The sequence below is a fragment of the Triplophysa dalaica genome, chromosome 11 (assembly GCF_015846415.1).
Source record: "Triplophysa dalaica isolate WHDGS20190420 chromosome 11, ASM1584641v1, whole genome shotgun sequence".
Taxonomy (NCBI): domain Eukaryota; kingdom Metazoa; phylum Chordata; class Actinopteri; order Cypriniformes; family Nemacheilidae; genus Triplophysa; species Triplophysa dalaica.
Genome location: NC_079552.1, coordinates 10,719,465 through 10,742,538, shown reverse-complemented (window position 1 = coordinate 10,742,538; position 23,074 = coordinate 10,719,465). Strand labels below are relative to the sequence as shown.

Genomic DNA, 23,074 nt, shown 5'->3' with positions numbered 1-23,074 from the left:
TAAGGGATGTTTTGGAGCAATATGGGTGGGGCTCCACCTGCTGCCACCTGTTAATGCCCAAGCTCTATATAAGCATCAGTCATCCTTAGAGCAAAGCAGAAGCCTCAATATCTGAGTTCACGGAGTCACCCTATATCTGGATTTAGTTTGGTCACCACAAGGACGACACGAAGAACACTGGGTCTCTTTAAGTCACCGCTCTTGTGCCTGGAGATATATTTGCCACTGATAATCTTTCTGTGTTAGGTGGACCTTTGGAGTCATGAAGCCCCGCAGACCAAGCTGTGCAGATTCAGGTTCGGAGTCTGACTCCAGGGACCCTGAGAAGTTCGAGAGCGTGGTGCGGAGAAGGATGGCGGCCAACGCTCGTGAGAGGAAGAGGATGCAGGGCTTGAACACTGCATTCGACAGGCTACGTAAAGTGGTCCCACAATGGGGTCAGGACAACAAACTCTCTAAATATGAAACTCTGCAGATGGCCCTGAGCTACATTATGGCCCTAAATCGGATCCTGACTGACGCCAGCAGACACGCAGCTCCTCAGAAAGATTGGCTGAATGTACAGCTTGATAGCCTGCATCCAGAGGACTATTCTTGCTTTATGCAGTATAACTCATCCATTGAGAATGACTGCATGCATTCCACATTTCCCTACCACTATGAAAGCCTTTAAGTTCCTTTTTTTGCTATCTCCTTTCATGCAATGGTGTGTTAACTTGTTTCATTTATACAAGATTGAGTAAATACATTTGTATTATTATGTAAAATATCAAATTGATTGTTTTAAAGGACAAGAGCATGTATAGCGTAATACGATGAGTTGTTTTCATTTTTACAAAAATGTTTTTAAATGCATTTAGCAACTGATGACTTGATAAACTCGAATGTCTCTCGTGTGAATCTGTAGATCAGATGTGATTGTTTTTTAAATGCTTGCTGTCATTTCTTTGGAGAAAACTGTGTATTGGTCTGCAATAACAACAACATACTGACACTAAAATTGCTGTTTTTTTTTGTTGCAATAAAATGCAATGAAAAACAAGATGGAAGGCAAATATTAGTATTCCTAAGATTTTAAGAAGAATAATTGTCATAATATTGTCATTGATCAAAATAAACATACATTTTTTGTACTGTAGTTAATATATTTTAAACTTTTATTCGTCTGATTTAAATGGATTTTAAACCGTCTTATGTATTGTATTTTGCACATGTCGATAAGTAAAAAAATAAACATTGAATCCATAGACCTTGTGTCAATTCAACTTTTTTTAATGTAACTCAATAATTGTTGAAAGCCATTTAAGTTTTTGTTTTCTCCATATATCCCAAAAATGTAAAGAAACTTTGAATCTGAACTGCTAAATATTAATCTTCTAAATATTAAACGTATGCACAAACTAAAATCATCTACTTTTATTAGAATCCTACAGAATATAAATAAAATATCTTGTGTCATGTGACCTTTACAGAGATAAACACATTGCAGTGAAACCCTCTGTGTCCCAAGATAAGACACCTCAAAACAAACGTCTCTTTTGTAGCTCTATAAATAATGTTTAAAGGATTGATGTCACCATTCATTGTGCATCCAAAGTGCTGTTTACACCGTTACAAGTGGAAAGAGAATTACAAGTACACGAAATGACAATTACAATTTTATTTTTTATGAATCCATTTATTTTGACTCATATCTAAGTAAACAGATCACACTGTGTTCAAGGTCTGTCTGGACAGCAAACAAAAGAAGAGTTTGGTTCTAAACTGAGTAAACTCATAATTCAAAAATTATATTTATATTATATAATGTTTTTATTGTGTTTGTTAGCTGTATTTTTTATTATCATGGTTTAAATCAAAACAAACCAACTGCAGTTTGACTGATATTAATTGGAATAAACAATAAAGAAACATGATTTTGGAAAAAATCTAATTTAAGAACCAAACTCTTCAGTGTTAGTATGTAGTATGACTTTCCAGACAGTGTCACAAACTTGACAAGGACTCTCCTCCTAACCACTCCTAATCTAGAGGAGATTAAACTCTTTGCTGTCTAATGACTGTGTCTAATATGTGTATTCAGTGGCAATGAGGCGTGAACAGCCAGCGCTCATTTTAAAGCGTGTACATGAAGCTAGATACATCCATCTTAATCCATTTAGTTTAACTGTCATTGTGTCATGATCACTATATTAATCCAAGTGAAAACATCTTCCTGAATCTTGTTTTTTCAATCAAATTCAATGTGTTTAAAGGCATATGTTTTATCATCACTGAAAATGACTTTATTAAAGGTATTACTCGCTGATCTCTTAGCATGTTAAAAAAATGTGACGGAAAATAACATAAAGTCTGTATTGTCAATGACGCAATTCCTGAACATCTCAGTTACCTTAATGGAAGGATTGTGTTTTTAATGGATCGTTGAACAAAAGATTGCCCCCTCCTTCCACAAATCCGCTCCCTTGCTCTCTTTGAGTGAAAAGGTATAAATGCATGTGCTGTGTGTCCCGAGTCAAAAGCTTCACTAAAACGTTTCGTGTTGAAGTTCGCTAAATACTCCTCAGGATCATGCAGCATTTACACAACCGTAAAGAGAATCAACTAAGCAGCGGAATGGCATGTGAGCTGAGTAATTATGGAAAAGGAGCTTGGGTGAATCAGGCCTATAGTGGCTCTCCTCCACCTGTCAATCGTAACATCAGCACCGTCTACAACCCTCAACCCATGTTTCACAGCTCTTTGGAGAACATGAACCACATGAATATGCCTAACCCTTATTCGGCCGTTGATAAGGTCCAAACCTACCCCGCTAAGGAGAAGTCTGGATGCTGCTCAGCCTTCTTCAAAGGTGAGAGAAAATGATATGATTATAGTAGATGCTCCATTGACATACATGATGAAATGTTTAGGATCATTTGGGAATTCTTTACATATATCCACATTTTAAAATAACAATAAACTCATTAAAACCATGGAATATCACACCTGTTACTGTGAGAATTGTGACTTAAAGCATCCAGAATAAATTTATGTTATATTTCAGCATTTTCAGAGTAGTCACACTTTGACTAGAATTTGCAAAATCGTACTGTTGCCATTTTATCATCCTGCTTCTTGAGGTTTCAACCCTTAAATTGAATGAATTTCCATCCGCTGGACTCGTATTGGTTGCTTTTATTCATCACTTGGTCCAAGTAATTACTTTCTTTGTTATAAAAGTCTAGTTCTCTAATCAAACTAATTGAAATGTTGGCACAATTATATTTTTGTTAACAAAAGTAATTTCAAACACTGAAACATACACTCTCAGTTTAAAAGCGTTTTAACTCAATTCGTTTTTTTTATAAATGATTTTCATTGTTGCAAAGCAGCTATACATACATCATTATAAAAATAAAAAATAATACTAGGGGGAAGAGAATACGGTATTAAGATATATGGTATTATTGCAATTAATGGTATGATCTATGTAATATACACTGATGTCAGTGTCCGAAGTTATAAATTATTCAATCCAAGTATATTTAATTTAGGTATAATTATTTTTTTATCTAAAATTACAATATACCAGAACAATTTACAATAATTCCAAAACGTGCAGAAAGAATATATTTGTTAAAATATGTTAACGTGCATGTGTGTTGTTAAATGTAAGTTGTTTATGTTTATGGATAAACTAAATCAGCAGTCTCCCAGTGAGTAAGCCAGTGGTAAGGAACCAAAACGCCACTATAGATGTATATGTGTGTAAAAGTGGAGAAAAAAACCTTGGGAGAGGCCAAACTCAACAAGAAGAGCAATTTCTCATCTGGCATATTAAAAAGCACTGCTGCAACTAAAGAGAATAATCAATGAAAATTGTGAGATTCATTCGAAATGGTTCACAGGGCTGGTTAGCGAAAAGATGAAACAACTAGTGAGCATAGAAAAAAATATATATTTAGGTCTGTCCAATGTTATTCTGGGTCTGAATGGCTGTTTTTACTACATATTATTTGATTTCTATTTGCTAGGATTATGGGGAACAGCAGCTCTGACAAAAGACTCGAAGAACAATCCTGAGGTCATGGTCAAAGCAAATCTCAAAGAATTGTTGGTGTACATATTTTTCCTTTTGGATTTATGTCTGCGTAAGTATCACTTATATAAAATATTTTAAATACACATATTTAGCTATTTTCTCAGATTTCTTTTTTTGAAAAGTCTAAGGAAGAATTAAACACAGAACTCTATATGAAAAATTAGAGTGGTATAGATGCGGATAGCTAGATTTCATTTTGTGGTAATAATATATCTTCAAACATAAGCATGCGTGATCGTGAAATTGTTCAAATGTCTTTAACTTGTAGCTCTTTTGTTAGTGATTTGTACTGTCGACTATTGCCCTGCCCTCCCCTACATTGTGCTCTATAATAATGAGAGATGTGTATCAGACTTAGTGGTTATTATAAAATGTGTACTGTTCCGCTGTGTTAAAACCCAGCATTGTCCAGGGGAAAATTAGAGCTGAAAGAAAAACAGTCTGGACCCTGCTGTCTTTTACTGATAAGAGCTCAGGTCAGGCAATTGAGGCTTTGTCTCCTCTGAATTCTATTGTTTAAGGGGGGTATTTGTATATCTCAAACAAACCACCCTCCTCTCATCCATGCCTGTGGCTTTCATGACGTGAGCACTGCTAATGGATGAAACTTAAATGAATTAATGGCCTTTATGTGTGTTACTTATGGATGAATGGTAAAGCACGTCTGAGCAAAGATCAATAAGTGATGTTATTGTTAACCCATCACAACCGTTTTCTCACACAGTGACTTATGGGATGACCAGCAGCTCTGCTTTCTATTACACAAAAGCTATGACCGACCTGTTTGTGCAGAACCCGGGCAACAGCATCAGCTTTTCCTCTATCGGCAGCATGAATGATGTGTGGACGGTGAGTTTCCACAATTACATCTTTTCTAATACAAATAAATGTCAGATTCACCACGACATCCCTCTAATCCCCAATTTTATCTTTAATTTTGCAGTACATGGAATTCAACTTACTTGACAGCCTGTACTGGAATACATATTACAACAACGTGCCCTTTGTGAATGAAAATCAGTCCTTGATATACTATGAGAACATGCTGTTAGGAGTCCCGCGCATTCGCCAGATCAAAGTGAAAAAAAACTCATGTAAGGTGCACGAAGACTTTAGGAGGGAAATCACAGAGTGTTTTGATGTGTACAAAGAAGAAAAAGAGGATGATAGCTTGTTTGGATCGGTCAACCATACGGCGTAAGTGACATCATACAAAGCTATCAATTCATTCCTTCTGCTAGGCTACATCACAAGATTTTTTTTTATAAACAGATAAAAAAATTAAAATTAGACCTAAATGTCTTTTTAAATATTATGTATTTCTATTAAATAGAATAAAATATATATAAAGTTTATTTAAACAAATATGTTATATAATGTAATGTACTGTTCTTCAGTTGGCAGTACCACACTGAAAAGGAGCTCAAAGGGTCAAGTCACTGGGGATTGCTGAGCACATACAGCGGATCAGGATTTTATCAAGACCTGGCAAAAACCAAAATTGAGAGCATTGATATCATAGCAGAACTAAAAGAAAATCTGTGGCTTGATCGAGGAACTCGAGCTCTGTTCATTGACTTCTCTACATACAATGCCAATGTCAACCTCTTCAGCGTCATAAGGTACTTGTCCTAAACCAGCATCGTAAATATATATAATCTGCACACTTTATTTTTTTACCTTGAGCTGTTCATCATACGATTTGCCCTTTTTCCTCAGATTGGTGGTTGAGTTTCCAGCTACTGGTGGAGCGATAACATCCTATCAGATTCGTACAGTACGGCTGATCCGCTACGTTAACACCTGGGATTATTTTGTCATGGGTTGTGAGATAGTCTTCTGCGTCTTCATACTCTACTACATCATGGAGGAAATTCTGGAAATACGAGTTAACAAAGCATCCCATTTCAAAAATATCTGGAACATTGTAGATTGGGTGGTGATACTGGTAAGAGGAAAAACTAAAAATGAGTCATTGATCAAATATACAATCATAATATTTTTTCCTTTGCATATATTTTCTGATCGAAATAAATGCTGCTCTCACTGTTTAGTTTATGAACTGATGATGAATTAAAGGCATAGACTCATATCACTGTGTGTGTTTTACAGCTTTCACTAGTTGCCATAATTTTCAGTATATTCCGGACCATAAAAGTGGATAAATTACTTTCAAAGATCCTGGAACAGCCAAACATCTACGCTGATTTTGAATTTCTTGCATTTTGGCAAACCCAATACAACAACATGAATGCAGTCAATTTGTTCTTTGCCTGGGTTAAGGTATTTATTGAGGAGTATATCAGAAGAAAACATTAAAAGACGGAATCTCAAATCTTTAACTGAATAGATCAGTATTGATATTATGTTTTCATCTATGCAGATATTCAAATACATCAGCTTCAATAAGACAATGTCCCAGCTGACATCCACCCTGTCACGTTGTGCTTTAGACATCTTTGGGTTTGCCATCATGTTCTTCATTGTGTTCTTTGCCTACGCTCAGCTGGGATACCTGCTCTTTGGAATGGAAGTAGAAACCTTCAGTACATTTAACAAGTGCATGTAAGAATTATTTTTTGGGTATGCATATTTGGTATGTGATTCTTGTACTATTAGGACTATAAAAATCATAATGTTGAGGTCATTTTATTTCCTCTCTTTTAAGTTTCACTCAGTTTCGAATCATCCTGGGAGATTTTGATTATGATGCCATTGACAGGGCAAACAGAGTACTCGGACCAATATACTTTTTCTCCTATGTGTTCTTTGTGTTCTTTGTTTTAATGGTAAGTCAACAATTTGTGTACTAATTGATTTGTGTAAAGCTTAAGTGTTAATATATGAGTAAACACTCTGAATTGGATTTAACAGAACATGTTCCTGGCCATTATTAATGACACATACTCGGAGGTGAAGTCAGAGCTCAGTTCCCAAAAAGATGAATTCCAGATCTCTGATCTCATCAAGCAGGTATGTGATGGTTCTGCAGCCATCACAAAAATAATATTGATTCGATCATGAAAAAAAGGTGAAACTAATAACATGTAGGGTTTCATTTTAGAGCTACGAAAAGACAATCATGAAACTGAAACTTAAAAAGGAAAAGATCTCTGATGTTCAGAAAGCACTGGATTCTGGCTCCAGTGAGCTGACGTTTCAAGATTTCAGGGATGCTTTGAAAGGGTTAGTCAAAATACATATATTTTTCTTAGATCACATACATTAATTCTATGATGGTGCACAATGAGCTCATGTATTCTGGTTGTGTTTCCCACTCATCAGAATGGGCCATAGTGATCAAGAGATCACAGATGCTTTCTCCAAGTTCGACCAGGATGGGAACCAGACTTTGGACAAGCTGGAACAGGAGAAAATGAAACAAGAGCTGGATGAAAAAAGGGTGCGTTCCATTCTTCGAATTGGGATATGAATTTTGTTTGGCAAGGATATGTTTTCTAATGGATGTCCATTGTGAAATGAATACTAATAGGAACGTTTAAGATGGCAGACAAAGATTAAAATCTTGATTTAATGTTGTATTAGGACTCACTTAATGCGGAGCTTCGAAATCTTGGAAACGGTATGTCAGCAGATGACCATGGAGAGACTAAAGATTTTCAAAGGTTTGTGTACAAAAACGCATCTTTTTTTCGAAACAATCCCGAACTATAAAAACAATGATTATATCCCAGTTTAAGGGATAGTTCACCCAAAAGAATAATACCTCTGCCATGATTTACACACCTTTGGGTTTTTCCAAATCTGTATAAACTTATTTGGAAGAATGATTATAACCAAACAGTTCTTGGAGATATTTTGAGAAATGTTGGACAGCAAACAGTTCTGGGGCATTTTTGACTAGCATAATCATTTTCCCCACTATGGTAGTCAATGGTGCCCAAGAACTGTTTGGCATTCGTCCAAATATATTTCTCTGTGTTCATCAGAATAAAGGAATTTATACAGGTTCGGAATTACTAGAAGTGAGTTATTCATCACAGAATTTTAATTTTTGGGTGAACTGTCCCTTTAATGCCTATTGCTCAAACGGTAACTTTGGTTTTCCATACCAGGCTTGCCCAAAAGGTTACTCATCTTGAAAATGCTGTGGCTCTTATAATGTCTAAAGTCAATGGAATCACGGAGAAAATGGAAAGCAGGGACAAGATGGATAGGCACATGAACAGAGACGATGTAAATGTTTTTTTATATATATTTTATGTCAAAGGGATGGACAATACATGCTACACTTTCCAGAAATATATTTAATACATGATTCACATATTATATGACAGGAATCAAGACCAGCTTCAGGAGGGAATATTCAGGTAAGCCTGACAAGAACACAAGAACAAGCACCACCAACCTGGTCGCCAGCTGTTCCAATGGGCATGCCGAGAAACCACTTATATCCAGACGGAGGATGGCAAGCCACCAGCGAGAACAGCAGCTCCTCACGTCACTGATTCACCAAGACATGAGTTTTAAAACAGGTTAACACGGAAGGCTTAATCTAAGCCTGATCTGGGATAGACACAGAATGTGGGAGTTGAGAAAAGGTATTATTTTAGAATAGATGTAGTACCTCATGTTACCAGTGGACACAGAAATGTACTAATCTCTATTCTGTATCTAATTGCAGTTAAAGTTGCACTTGTTCTTTAAAACTTCACAGGGGGTCAAAGGGTGATGATGGTCTGATTATGTTCCACATTTTGTCTTTGCACAGTGTATATTGATGTATCGAGGCGTGTTAACATTCCCTTGAGATACTATTGACGGCTATTTTTCTCACCCTCCTCTCTGTTTAGAAGAAGCTTTTATAATGTCTGCTATTTATTGGGAAAATTGACTCCTAGCATAAATAAGCTTAAATCAATCTGAGGTCATTTATCTCTGTTGATATTTAATCATATGACAAACTTCCAGAGTTGGTACTAATATCCCCACCATTATTTATTCACAAGATAAAATTTAGTAAGGATAGTTTTGACGAATTGCTATGAAAATAACAGTAAAATAAGATTAAAATGTATATTTTTAGGTACGTCTTAAATGATTAAATGTGAATGTTGTATTTTATTGTGTAAAACATACCCATGTATATCCACACTGCAATAGGTTATACAATTATTAATCTTAGGACACCATGTGTATTTCAGAAGAATATTTCTTTTCCTGTTTAAGAATATAGTCCAATAAATCTTTAAAAGTGGCAAAACAAATGTTTTCCTTGGTCTCTTCATTATGTTAAATGTAGGTTTAAAAAGAAACTGCATCAAAATGTTTCTTGTTCAATGGTTCATTTATTGAGACTCATATAGACTAAAAAGAAAACTGTTGCTAAGTTGTATTCAAACATTTCAGCCTTTTACATTCAATACTTTGAGCAACCTCAATATTATGGTTTAAAACATGCAATTCCTTACTGTCCCCAGAAAACAAAAAAAACTTTTCTCTGGCTACTCTAAAATGGCACCCATATTAAAACAGCAAAGGGACAAAATTTACAGTAGGCTCTTAAATCGATGATGCACCTCTCTATAGGGTTTCTGAGTGTTGAACTGAAATTTGTGTGTGATCGAGCAACAATTAAGGCTTGCTTGTAAGTTCACTGAATCTGTTCGGCACGTCAGCCACACATCAAACTTTTGTCCAACATATGCTGCATTCCTTCTGCAACATTCTTTCAAGTAGAAAGCATGCTTGAAACCCTTATTATAGGCCAAATTATCAAAAGATATTTACAGGTTTGGCCATCTTGACCCTTTCTACATGGGGAACTGTGTCTGTAAATTGGAGTAAAAAGATACATATACACACAGTATCAAAGAGCTCTAGAATTTTGAGGAGAATGGCTCGCTAATGTGGATTAAATATACACCACGGTACATAGAAATTCATTTACACATCAACATGTACAAGACACAGGTCCAGTGAACCCCCAAAAAGTGCCTTTACTTACATGTGTTTGCCAACTCAGAATGTTAAGGTATTCGTTCTGTTTATTTGTACAAAATTTTAAGTCCTTACTGTTATGAACAGGCAAACGCAAGATCTATTCAGGAAGGGGAAATTAAAGAGATGACTTTGTTCAAAAAGAAACAAAACAATATATTTAGATCATTTACACCATGGGATTCTTGCAATGTAGATGTGAAGTTTGTGAATCTCAGATTATGGGGAAAATCTGCAGTTTTCTTCAAGATATGCAGTAAAAATGGATGGGATGCAATATATCTCTTCCAATTCCATTAGAACAGGAAAAACTTGTCAATGAAATTACATTTTCATCGAAGGTGGTCATCCCATTTTTCTCATTAATTTAAAGTGTCTTTACATTAAAGTGAATCCTGCTTTAGATCCAATGCTTGTCGGGAAAAAGACAATGTGCTCCTGTAAGTCTTTACAACCTGCTCTCATAGGTAGGGTAGATAAACAAGAGAATGAAGGGCACATCACTGTGTCTGGTAACCAGCCATGCCAAAATTAGCCTGGTTCATCACTGGGCCAGGTTGAGCCTGAGAAGGTTGTGTCCCAAATCCACCCATCCAGGCAGGGGACTGTGACTGACTGGTGTAGAAAAAGGAAGTGGTAAATACATTTTTAAGTTCATACTTGAGTCTCAAAACAAATCCTTATCATTTGACTTCTTTAAAAAACTAAAACTTACTCTACACCAAATGCTTGTTGATTCCACGTCTGTCCATAGTAGGATGGTACTTGCCAGCCATTTGTCATATACTGACCATATTGTTGAGGGTTACCATACATTTGATTCCAGTGCCCCCACTGTCCATATTCCATCTGAAAATACAGACAGTTATGCTTTACCTAATGAATAACGCATACTAGCCAGGCCACACAGCTAAAACAATCAGTTTGGATTCATTCAAATGCAAACAATGACATGTATGAATAGCTAATCCAATGTAACAGATGTAAATGACTGAAAAAAGCCTTTACCGGTTGGACAGTTTTGGCCATGTCAGGTGCCTCTTTGCCCCAATAGCACTTCACAACATGACCCTCAATGGTAGTCCCATTCACTGACACAATAGCATGGGCGGCACTTTCATGAGAGGAGAACCTGACAGATAACATGAACGGGAGGAAAATTTAAAAACACAGTAATCATGTGCCGGTAATTAAACCTAGATTTCGCTGTAATAATTTAACAACAAAAATAACAAGACTGTGAGGTCAACTGATTTTATAGCCTATGTTGCCCCCTGTTGGAAAATCAATGAAACAACATTATGTTTCTCAGTAGAAAATGTTGAACCCTTGTTGAATATTAGTTGACATCATATTTTAATGGTCATCCTGCCCAGCAACCAAAAGCAGACCGTTTTAAATATTACTAACAAAACATCCAATGAAACACTTGCCATTAAAATTCAAGAGCAGACCATTGGGAATGATACCTGATAAAAGAATATCCCTTCTCTGGGAAAACTCTAATCTCCATGATCTGTCCAAAAGGAGAAAACGTCTGTCGCATGAGGTGTTCTGTTTGGTGGAAAAATGGTGTAAGTAATAAAAAAATGACCAGACAGTCAGTGAGAAAAGGAGGTTCAAAGGGAAAGCAAAGACTTACCCGAAAGACCCATCTGAATCCCCCCACAGTACACAGTGCAGTTCTGAGGACTCGACTGGTTCACCACCTCATCAAATCTGAGCTGCTTGGAGTTGTCTGAAATGTCACCCAATAACAGTCATTTTAATTCAGCTCAAATCATCCATTAACCAGCTCATTCTTCACACAACAGCAAAAAGTTTCTTTAGGTATTCGTTTACATCTATATTTAGTGCTCTCTACTTCCACTCCAAAACTGTTGTCAATATCAGGTGCAAACATAATATAAACAACAAGAATAAAACATGCTTACTGTCTTGCACACTTTTGGGAGCAGGTGGTTTCCGTGTTGCCCAGTTAGTCCGGATTTGTCGTCCACCAAGCCACTGACCCCCCATGTGTACAATGGCATTCTCAGCATCCTAAAAAGAAAATAAATTATAGAAAACAAACTACTAACTTCTCATCTGTGTAATGAAGAACGTCCTACGTCATCTTTACCTATTTTTTTTAAACCTATTTAAATATTTCAATACCTATAATAGTTTATTTATATAAATAAATTACAACTAGAGTAATTTAAATCTTACGTTTAGAAAGTCTGACTCATTTCAGCATGTTCACTCTCTGTAACGCTAAAGCTATGATATTAATTGAAGTAAACAGAAATAGAATAACCTTCACTCTGTGTTCCTGTACTGGAGCCTTACCAGTTTGTTATAGAAGGACACAAATCCATACCCCTTTGATTTCCCTGTTGTCATATCCTTCACCACTCGTGCATCCCTGAAAGAGAAATGTAACAACAGTATTGTCAGTTCAACTGAAGGCTTGCTACAGGACCCATAACAGAAAGGAACCACACACACACACACACACTGTACTGTGAGACACTGTTACGATGCCCTAAGAAATGCTAGCTATTCATTACACTAACAACTTCGGCATATTTTATTTTTTATTTATATACTTTACAAACAAAAGAAAGTAAAAAATAACACAAAAGAATAAACAAATCAATAAAGTCATGCAACCTATATTAATTCATGTATATTAAAAGCTCCTGCAAAGATTTCAATCTCCTGTGAAACAACATACTAATCCAATGTTCATCCTATTTGCTAGGTCTTAGTCTCTCATGTCATCCATTTCATTACCATGCAATCCTAATGTGAGCTTTCGCCTCTAATTCTACTCATAAGCGTACACAGAAATATGAAAAGAGAAAAAAGGAATTAAACGGCATACATGGCCTGTTAACAGATTTCTTTATTTTTCCTGGTCAATTCTTTACCACCAATATGGAGTTTGGGAAGCTGCAAATTTCGAAAAATTGACATTTTCAGAATTTAAGGAGAATCAAACTATCAACACAACTAGGAAAACCATCATGAACATTTTTTACATGTAAATATTTATGCATCATTTGAGGATTGTTTAATGTCTACGCTACGTCAGTGTTATTAGGAAAATATTGCATTATACAAATATGAAAAGCAAAGAGTAAATAGAAAGAAAATCTACATCTGAGTTTCCAGAGTGCACAGTTCCTTGCTGTTAGCCTTCAAGCTCCTGTCCAATCCTATGAGCATTTCTGTAAAATAACCAGAGCTCTATTAACTGACACTCAGAGCCGAAGGAGAAGCTTCTCAGAGTAGCAGTGCATATATTTATGTTGTCAACTAAAAATGTAACTCCTTTAGTAAATCAAAACTACTTACCCATTTCTGAATAGCAGTGGTGGAATAATTTAAAAGACACTTTAACACAGATCGATCCGAGGAATCAATAGTGACTATGCTGCCCTGTGCTTGCCGAGGATACTGATCTTGTGACGTTGCGAATTTAATCAAATTGATTTGCTATGACAGCCTGTTCTCAAAGACAACTGCTGTAGTGAAAACCAACAACTTGGAAGGCTACAACTTCTTCAAAGAAGAGGTGAAGAGAAGGATATGAAGACTAATATCACATTTTGGTGGAATTTTCATTAGTCCCAGAAATGGAGTTTGGCACCATGTAAACACACACAATCATCCAACATTATTCAGACGAAAGGAAACAATAAAGGTGCTACTTCTAGAAACTTACGAGATTTTCCCAAAGGGTGCGAATGCAGCTCTGATGTCATCTGTCGTGATCTCTGGGCTCAGATCTCCCACAAAAACGTGAAAGTGATCTGCAAATACAATGGAGGAAACTTTTTTTAAGAAAACAATTAAAACTAGGGCTGTCAAAGGATTAATCGCGTTTAACCACATGCAGAATCAAAGTTTGTGTTCACATTATATATGTCTATGTACTGCACATACGAATTATGTGTTTATAAAAACATACACATACATGCATATATGAGAAAAAATATCTGTTTAACATGTTTATTTAAGTGCTGTCAATTGATAAAAAAAAATAACTAACTATTCATACACAACATTTATGTTTTTAAATATACTTTTACATTCTAATCATTTCTTTAACAACATTATTTTATGAATGAACGTCAACATCTAATAATGTTGGCTTTGCAGCTAATGTCTTTATTATTATTTATTTTTCTACTAATCAAACCCATAATAATAAGTGAGCCCTTCCTACCCATCTAACAGGAAGGAAATATACAGAAAATAAATTAAGTTCTCAAACACTTTACAGTCTTTACTGTGTAATACATGAAATACAAAAGAAACCTCAATAAAGCTACAAAATCCCATTGATTTCTTCTTTGCTTTGTTCTTTTATTAACATCACAGACAGGACTCACAGCAGCACGTTTAAGAATGCGGCCCCTTCAAGAGCTGCCTAAGCAGGTCTAATGCGCTTCCTATTTTTACAACTCTCTGCATTCATTAAAGACTTTATTTAACTCATTCAAGACTGTTCTTGTGAAAATACTACACAAAATGTGCTTTCTTGCGTAATCCTGTGTGTTTCTTTTTCATTCAAGCAGGAAAGAGAAGTTAATACTGGTGCGCCGTTTGACAGATTCTAAATCAGCCTTTAGCCAGTGTGTACACCTGACGGGACCGCTGTCGCCTTCGTTGAGCTGGGTTCCACGTCAATCTATACTGGAAGTGTCAATACAACCATTTAAAATCGAACCTATAAAGTTAAAAGCCATTATATGAATAAGAGCTTGATTATTTAACGTAACGCTGGAAAATGATTACAGAAAAAAACAGATGTTGCGCTAAATATTTTTATAAAATAATCTGAAAAAAAGTGTAATCACATGCGTGAATGATTTAACGTTGACAGCTCTAATATTAATATATATATAAATGAATAAGCATTTATATATTTTTTTAATTGGTATATATAAATAAATACATGTTAATATTTCCTAAATATGTGTGTTTATAAATACAAAATTCATATGCACAGTACGCAGACATATATTATGTAAACCCCAACTTTTATTTTGGATGTGATTAATCGCATCCCTAATTAAAACCAACACTAAGCCTAAAGTACTTACTGGATGTGTCTTTCTTCTGACTGCTAGGAGTGGTTGCCCAATTAACCTTGACCTCCTGTCAATCAAAATATATTTTATATTGCTATATGAGGCTGTGCAATTTGAAATGTAGGGAACCCAAATCTTGGTGTACTTGTCTAACCTTTCCCAAAATCTTCCGTCCGTTCATGGCGGCTAAAGCTGCTGCAGCATCTCTGTGCTCAAAGAATTCCACAAAGCAATATGGATCATTGCTTGTTTGCTGCAAAACAGAAAATCCAATAGAAGAGTTCACCTTCCTGCTGCTATCGGATTGCTGAGAAGAAAGCCCAGGAAAATATATTATTGCAAACACATGAGTTTTCAAGAAAATGAGTGTGTGTCCAAAATATTAATATTATTAGATCAATTGGCAGGTGTTTATACAAAACCCATTGAAACTCAGAACATGCTTTACATATTTCTGTGAAGAAAAATTGCACGTTTACCTCTGTAATCATCTTACAGCTTTTACATGGCCCGATCTGAGTGAATAACTGAAGAATTAAGTTCTCTGTTACATCTCTTGAAAGATTCCCCACGTAGCTGAAAATGCAGATAAACACATTTGAACACAATTCAAATATACAGTCCCTAAATTAGGTATCCTATTATAAGAATATAAACATTCCGACACGCAGATCCAAATCCCTATTAGTTTATATATGGACACCCATAGACCGACCATGCAGAAATCTGGAATGACAGTTCTGAGTGACCTCGAGACACGAACACAACAAACGCGTCCCATCACAACTAAACAAGCCTAACTAAAGTGTAGAGTAAATCCGGAATATGAATATTACATTTATGGAGAAGATACATATATCTGACAGGGTAGCACCAAACACAAACCTCCAACTTCTAGAAAAACATGCTCGTGCTGTAACGTTAGATAACAGGCCTTAACCAACAAGACTGACACCTTCGTTCATACAAGCGCTTGATCCTCATAATAATGCGAATTTAAGAATTAAGCATTAACACTCCTGCTCAGCTAAAACAATAACTTATTTATTATGATATTTTATTATACCTTGCATTTATCTGATTTCATGACTTAGCAGCTAACGTTAGCTTAGCAAAGGCATGCTAACAAAAAGTATTTTTCGCACGCTCCCCGGACAAATAATTCATGTTTATAACATACATGTTTTAACAAGGGCGATAAAATACCCCTAACAAAAATACACCGTGGTTACTAAATACAAACATTATTAATAACTTTGTTCGGACTTCGTTTTGAAGCTAGCTTGTAACGTTAGCTTGAAGTGTGCAAGTTGTGCTAAATAATAAGCGGCTAATTTATACATTGAGCACTGACAGGGTTTTGTTTTGAGCTACTTACAGGGTTTTTGGGTGGCTCTCGTCTTCCATTCTAGGATCCCAGAGGGGGTGTTAACAAAACTTGTTTTCGGTATATCTGATGTGGGTTTATTTTTGGGATGAACAATACAGGTCAGGACTGGTGTTACTTTCAGTCTTGTATAGAAAATGGCCGAACCCGGCTTGTGAGGAATACAGTCACTGCGCATGCGCGAAAGCGCGCCGCTTTGGAGGGCGAGGGATCAGATTTAGGCGCGTTGAGATGATATTGAGAATTGACATGGGTTAGGAGAGGTTAAAAAAACTCACCTCGCAGGTGTTGAGGGCAGGTGAATACATAATGTATTAACCTGATGAGGTAATCTTTCATTTCAAGGGTTATTGTTTTTCTTTTCATCAAAATGGCTTTTTAATTCTGCTTTTAGATTTTTGGGGATAAATGTTCCACAATCAATTTGGAAAGTTCCTTTGACTAAGCACAGACACGTGTAGTACATTGATTATTATATAAACTGTATTTATAATGTATACTAGTCGCAATTAAATGTAAATGAAATATACATGTATGGATCATAATTTAGGCCAAAATTGGGGAAATGTGAGACTGAGCCATACAAGGCTGGAATGCATCAATACTGTCTGTCTGTGAGATTTACAATAGAAGTGCAACAAGTGGGTTAGATCCATAAACCAGAGGGGGCGGGTCTCTGTCTGGACGGGTCAAGGGGTAATTTTTGGTCACTCACGTGGGCATAACAGTTAACCCCAACTAGAAGTTTCTCGTCAGTCTTCAGAGGGACCTTGCTGCTTCGAGAAACCCATCCCCATTCAAAGTACGTCATCAAACGGATCCTTTAAAGCGTCTGTAGGCGCTGTAATGGCTCAATATTCAGGACCGAAGCAATATCAGAGTATGAAAACACCGTCACCAGTCGAAATGATGGCAACAAACGACCCTCTACCACCCGGGTGGGAGATCAAAATCGACCCGCAGACAGGGTGGCCGTTTTTCGTGGATCACAACAATCGCACAACGACGTGGAACGATCCGAGGCATGACACGAAAAAGGTAAGACCGAATCGAGATCCTGATTTTGCTTTTGCTTTGGAAGTTGCGCTATCAAGTCTTGTCGTTTGCGCATTCCTGCGTTTCAGACGATTTTATAACGACGGTCTTTATGCGGCTCGCTTAATAGATGACTTTGTGTTGTGGCATTTACAAGGCTGTTTGATCAATTTGTAGGGTGCGTAGGCAACGAACCTACTCAAAATGTATAAATCCTACTTCTTCAGACGTTGACTGTCTATGGCAGTGCGACCACGCACTTGATTTTCGATTTAGCTCGTGCGTAAACCGCGGTCACCTCCGCTGAAACACCGCTTCGCGCTTATTCTAACGGGCTGACGGAATATGCATCCAGCCTAAACATATTTGTGTCATGATCTCAGCTCGGGCGATTAGTGCGTGACGCACTGCAGTCATACGTGATGCCATTGAGTGTTAGAAGGACTCCACAATGTTTATTTAAAGCCTCGGGAGCTACGCAGACTGCGCTTGTTCTTCACATCGATGGAAGTCCGCGTCCCTAAAAGTTTCCCTTACATGGGATTTGATCAAGATCCACCCACTCGCGGATTGTGTCATTCCCAATAAATGGGTTTGGATGTTGAAACAAAAATGTTACAAAGTCTGACTGCAATAAAAGTGTCAAAGGTTCTAGTAGAACGAATGTGGGGGGGGACACAAGGGTCTGCCAGTTGGCATCTTTCATTAGATAGATCAACACTTGTCCGAAGTTAGTGTCACCAAGAATTTGCTGGAAAGACACAGCTGCCAGGGAGATAAACTAGGCGCAACTATTGGCGTCCATGTCAAAAATGGCAAAGGGCGTAGGGTCATTTAGCTACACTAACCATTATACACTCCTTGAGAATATACATATTTTATTGCATTTGCTAAAACGCATAACGAATAACTGTATATATCTTGTGTCTAGTGAAATAAAATACATGTTTTATTGCATTTGTTAAAATGCATAACCTATAACTGTATCTCTTGTGTCCAATTAAAAAAATTACCAATATCTTTTTTGTTTAAATTCTTTTCAATGCGTCTGCCAAATTAATAAATGTTAATGTAAACTGTATACGTAGCACGTGATAACATTGTAATACCTACATCATAACATGGTGAAATTCTGACTAAAGCCTGTTTAACATCAATATAGGTGCTTCATATTGAAATATTGAGGAATTCATCTAGTTGGATGTTTATTTTGTCTGTGCACCTATGATTTTAGATTGATGAGTAAGGGAGATATCCCTCCCCCTCACCAGAATATTTTAAGACACCGTGTCAACAGCACATGGACCAATTGAAAAATGCTGGTGTGCCTGCCTGTGACACACACCTAGAGTGAGTCATAGCATTAGAATTGATAGCATATATAGGGTTTACCCTGTAAGACAATACAAACGTCTAACAGTTGCTACACGCACAGTTTTTGCCCACTCATGTTCCATGTTTGATGCCGTGTCACTGAGACGATGAACTGACCTCCACATTTCATACAGATGAGGAGCAATGTTATAGCTGAATTCTGTTTTATTATGTATTGTTATATAATATTACTGCCTACAATATGCTTTCATTTAAAAGTCATTTAATTGTTTGTTTACCCACATAATAAGTGAGATTGCTTTGCAAATAGATTTACAAGGGGTGGATTCACATGTGACTGAGGTGGTAAAAGTCTACAACTTGACAGTGATGTGAGGCTAATAGGAAGAATGTCACAAATGTAGTAAATCATATTACTCTTTGATGCATTTCAAAATATTATTTCATGCTATTTGTAATGACGTGATTTGGGAAGCCTATTCAGTCAACCAGATGCTTTCCTAAATGTGTTTCCTACTGCAAAGCCTTTTGGCACATAGCTTCTAAATACCTTAGCAGAACAGGACCTTTGAACTCACCACATCAACAAGAGGCCAATGTTTAACAGGGTGTATGTATGATATATCTGTATATCAATCCTTCTCAACCCTTTCCCGAAGCAGGACCTATACAATACACATTTAGGATCATTTAGGGGTTGGAATTTGCTTCTTTTACACCTGATTCAACTTAAAAGCTCATTTGTAGGGGCTGCAAAACCTGAATGGTTCTCCGGGTTATGAATTACTTCTAAATATGAAAGTCATATTTATGCAAAGTGTACAATTTGTATTGCCTTTTTAATTGCTTTTCGAATGTAGTTAAATATAGAATAACTGACGCATGCTGAAGCAACATGGTGCTTAATATTTTTCAGTGGATGATTATACAGCTTAATTATAGGAGTTATTTTATTTCAAGTTCAGATACAGTTAGATCTGGTATGTTTACTGATTTCATGTTTTTTTTCTCCAGATTTTTTCAAATGGCCCCTGCATGACCTCAGAGCCTCCTCATGACATGAACAAAGCCTTTATTCAAGATATGAGGCAGCCAACACTACGCCAGGGTTACATCTCCATACCAATCTCCCATGAAAGCATTGAACCCAGGCTGTACCAATATCCGAGTTTCTCTTACATCAATCCAGCAGTGCAGCAAACTTTGAGACAAGATGGACGCACACCTTCCCCAACTCCAGCGTCGCACTGTCGACCTAGATCTCCGGTGCATGCCCCATCAGAGACGTGTTTGTCCTGCTCACCAGCCTCACATGGACCTGAGGTAAGACCATTACAGTCTCTATAAGATGATGGATTTATTTCTTAAGGTTTACAATTATTATTGTGTTCAATGTTGCAATAAAGAATTGCTGATTCTCATAATAGTGTGTTTTACTATTGTGGTATTTCTAAAGTTTACGATCATTACTTTTTATTTCAGGTTACTCAACCACAGGAGACATACCAACGAAACAGTGGCCTTCATCAACAGCCCCGACCCAGCAATACAAGCCTGCGAGCAGGCTATATTACCATTCCGGTAATCCACGAAGGTTTCTCCCAATCCCCCATTTGCCAAAATTCTTATCCCACGAGAGAAAAAATCCCAATCTACCGCGAGCAAGTGCCAATTCAAATTCAGCAGAATCGCACAGTAAGCCCCAGCCCAGTGCCTAGAAGGGCTCTGTCTCCTGTCAGGTCTCAGATCATGGGAGAGAGACCACAGGTACGTGTGTTCGAGAACTCCAAAAACTTAATTTATTACTAATTTGTCTCTAATATTTTACCTCATTTTGTCATATTAAACTAAAATTAATATGTTTACCAGATCCAGCAACACATTGGACCTATAGGCATACCACCTAAAACTGAGGTTGAAGAAATAGTGAGAGAACCTACAGTTGAGATGCCTATTCAGAGAGAGGGCCATTTTCAGCAGCCCACACATCAGCCGGTACTAGAACAACAACAACAACCTACACAAACACCTCAGCCGAAAGCACAACACCCAGTACAGCAGCCACCGCAGGTATCAGAGACCTCCAATATTACCATACAAGTTCCTTCAACACCAGAACTCCACGAACCGTTCGGCCCTCAGACACCCGAAGAGGTTCCGCCTCTACCAGCACAACCCGAGCAGAATCTGGAACAAGATCTGAGCCACCCAGGACTAGTCAAAGTGCATCACATATTGGATCGTGTGGAGAAACTATCGCAGGAGGTGAAGTGTTTCGATGGAAAGAAGAATGATAAACGTTATATGATGCTGGAGGAGATGTTGACTAAAGAACTGCTGGCTCTGGACTCGGTAGACCCTGAAGGTCGCGTAGATGTGCGCCAGGGTCGGAGGGATGGCGTCCGCAGAGTTCAGACCATTCTTGAAGAACTGGAGATGGTTGGGGAGCACTCCGACGGGTTGGCTGGTGACATCTACCATGAGAATAATTACTCATTTCAGAAAGGAGAGCCAAGTATGAACGATCAGGAAAACACATAATTGCACATATAAGGAACAAATCTGATAAGGACACTCGTCAAATCCCATTTCTTGTTTTCACTTGGGCAATTATTATTAGTTGCATGCACAAATAATTGAAGTTTTTGTTGGCGGTTGTCTAACATGTGATTTGTTTACAGAGTGCAATCATGTGTGCTGTTATGTGATGCTGCTGTTATTGAATTTCACCATGCCAGTGTCTTGTAGCATAGACATAGTGGTAACACATTTTATTGAAAACATATTTGAGGCCTTGAAACAGACGGAAGTATTTTAACCTTCGAAAATGTATATTTTGTACCACATAGAATGAATAATGCTTTTGATTACTCCCAGAGAACACATGTTGTTTCTGAAGTAGAGAGCAATTTTTAAAAAGTAATCTGATTAGATTTTTCACATGTTGGTTAAGGTCAATTTTACATGAGTCTGAATAGTCTCATTTTGGTTTTGAAATATCAGAAGGCCTTTGTGTTTTATATAATATGAATGCCTTGTTTAGATACTATAAACATTTGAACATCAGGATAATAATATATTGTTAAGAGTGAGCTTTGCTGACAGAATTGCCTGTAACGGTTTGGACGCTTGTCAGTATTTGTTTAATGATGCAAATAATGCTATATTTTTATTCTATTTTTCTGTGCCAAATTCTTTCTAAATATCCAATATTAAGAAGTCATCTATAAAAGTGTAGAATTTTAAAGAAATTAACATTTAACTTAAAATGATCTCCGAATGTTTTCGCATTATGCGAGGTTCAGTCCAAAGTGGTGTTTTTTTAACTGAATAGTAACATTAACAATCCGGATCTATTTCTGTTGTTCCCTTGACCAAAGCAACTTTACAGCCAACTTGCTCCAGAGGGGCTAGCAATTTGTGTATTAAAAGTTACTTTGTACAATGCAGTTTAAAATATTTCAAACCGAGTGCTGTCTGCCTCACACGATTGTTGTGAGGCTTTATTGCGATAACCTGTTACAGGTTTTGATGTAGTACCAATACATCAAAACCAGTTGCAGAGTATGTTTTGTGAAATTGTATGCAATGTTCAGTGTTCACAGCTTGGTTATTTGCAGTTTAAATGTAGACACATGGTCTCCCATTACTGCAAATAAAATATAATAATAAATGCTGTTGAAATTAAGTTGCATGATTTATAATTTACAACCTTTGTTTGGAAAAAATGTAAACTAGGTGTGTATTCAGTGCTCAGGATGACTTTTGTTAGGAACATGGAGTGACACATTGATATGTAGGAACAAGTATGTTCATATTCTATGCATTACGTAATACTTACAATATAGTTATAGGATGTGGTTTTTATATCATGCTCCCTAAGAGTGGTCAGTGTAGATGATAAACATCAATTAATAAATCTATGTTGGTTTTAAATGGAAAAATTTGTATATACATTAAATATACACATAAAAATGGAGAGTTACATAGTTAGTTTCACTAAGAAGTTGAAGTCTATAGCAGCTTTAACCAATAAATGTGGCCAGTAGAGCACATTTCACCCAAAATTCTGTTATCTACTCACCATCGAGTTGTTCCAAATCTGTATACATTTCAATTTTATAATGAACACAGAGAGAGATATTTGGAAGCATGCCTGTAACCAAACAGTTCTTGGCCACCATTGAC

At 36.8% G+C, this 23,074-nt stretch overlaps 4 protein-coding genes across 4 annotated transcripts; 3 read left to right on the top strand and 1 right to left on the bottom strand.

The window, feature by feature from the left end:
• Positions 1 to 262: 262 nt before the first annotated feature.
• On the top strand, positions 263 to 673 carry atoh7 (atonal bHLH transcription factor 7). The gene has a single exon (XM_056761432.1). The coding sequence runs from the start codon at positions 263 to 265 to the stop codon at positions 671 to 673; it is 411 nt and encodes a 136-aa protein (XP_056617410.1).
• A 1,886-nt stretch (positions 674 to 2,559) lies between these two features.
• pkd2l1 (polycystic kidney disease 2-like 1) lies at positions 2,560 to 9,294 on the top strand. The gene is made up of 15 exons (XM_056760202.1): positions 2,560 to 2,851; positions 4,017 to 4,133; positions 4,809 to 4,933; positions 5,028 to 5,281; positions 5,482 to 5,706; positions 5,804 to 6,032; positions 6,197 to 6,367; positions 6,468 to 6,649; positions 6,753 to 6,873; positions 6,959 to 7,057; positions 7,149 to 7,270; positions 7,370 to 7,487; positions 7,631 to 7,710; positions 8,161 to 8,281; positions 8,383 to 9,294. Exons 1-15 carry the CDS (start codon positions 2,572 to 2,574, stop codon positions 8,551 to 8,553), a joined length of 2,415 nt encoding a protein of 804 aa, XP_056616180.1. The 5' UTR covers positions 2,560 to 2,571; the 3' UTR covers positions 8,554 to 9,294.
• A 79-nt stretch (positions 9,295 to 9,373) lies between these two features.
• On the bottom strand, positions 9,374 to 16,684 carry tial1 (TIA1 cytotoxic granule-associated RNA binding protein-like 1). Its single transcript, XM_056760204.1, has 12 exons — positions 16,508 to 16,684; positions 15,609 to 15,705; positions 15,284 to 15,436; positions 15,142 to 15,196; positions 13,758 to 13,845; positions 12,377 to 12,452; positions 11,980 to 12,088; positions 11,688 to 11,783; positions 11,515 to 11,599; positions 11,054 to 11,177; positions 10,761 to 10,894; positions 9,374 to 10,660 (listed from the first exon to the last, which is right to left on the bottom strand). Exons 1-12 carry the CDS (start codon positions 16,534 to 16,536, stop codon positions 10,546 to 10,548), a joined length of 1,161 nt encoding a protein of 386 aa, XP_056616182.1. The 5' UTR covers positions 16,537 to 16,684; the 3' UTR covers positions 9,374 to 10,545.
• Positions 16,685 to 16,845: 161 nt separating this feature from the next.
• Positions 16,846 to 22,574, top strand: bag3 (BCL2 associated athanogene 3). The gene is made up of 4 exons (XM_056760203.1): positions 16,846 to 17,554; positions 19,901 to 20,209; positions 20,369 to 20,653; positions 20,756 to 22,574. Exons 1-4 carry the CDS (start codon positions 17,363 to 17,365, stop codon positions 21,425 to 21,427), a joined length of 1,458 nt encoding a protein of 485 aa, XP_056616181.1. The 5' UTR covers positions 16,846 to 17,362; the 3' UTR covers positions 21,428 to 22,574.
• The last annotated feature ends 500 nt before the right edge of the window (positions 22,575 to 23,074 follow it).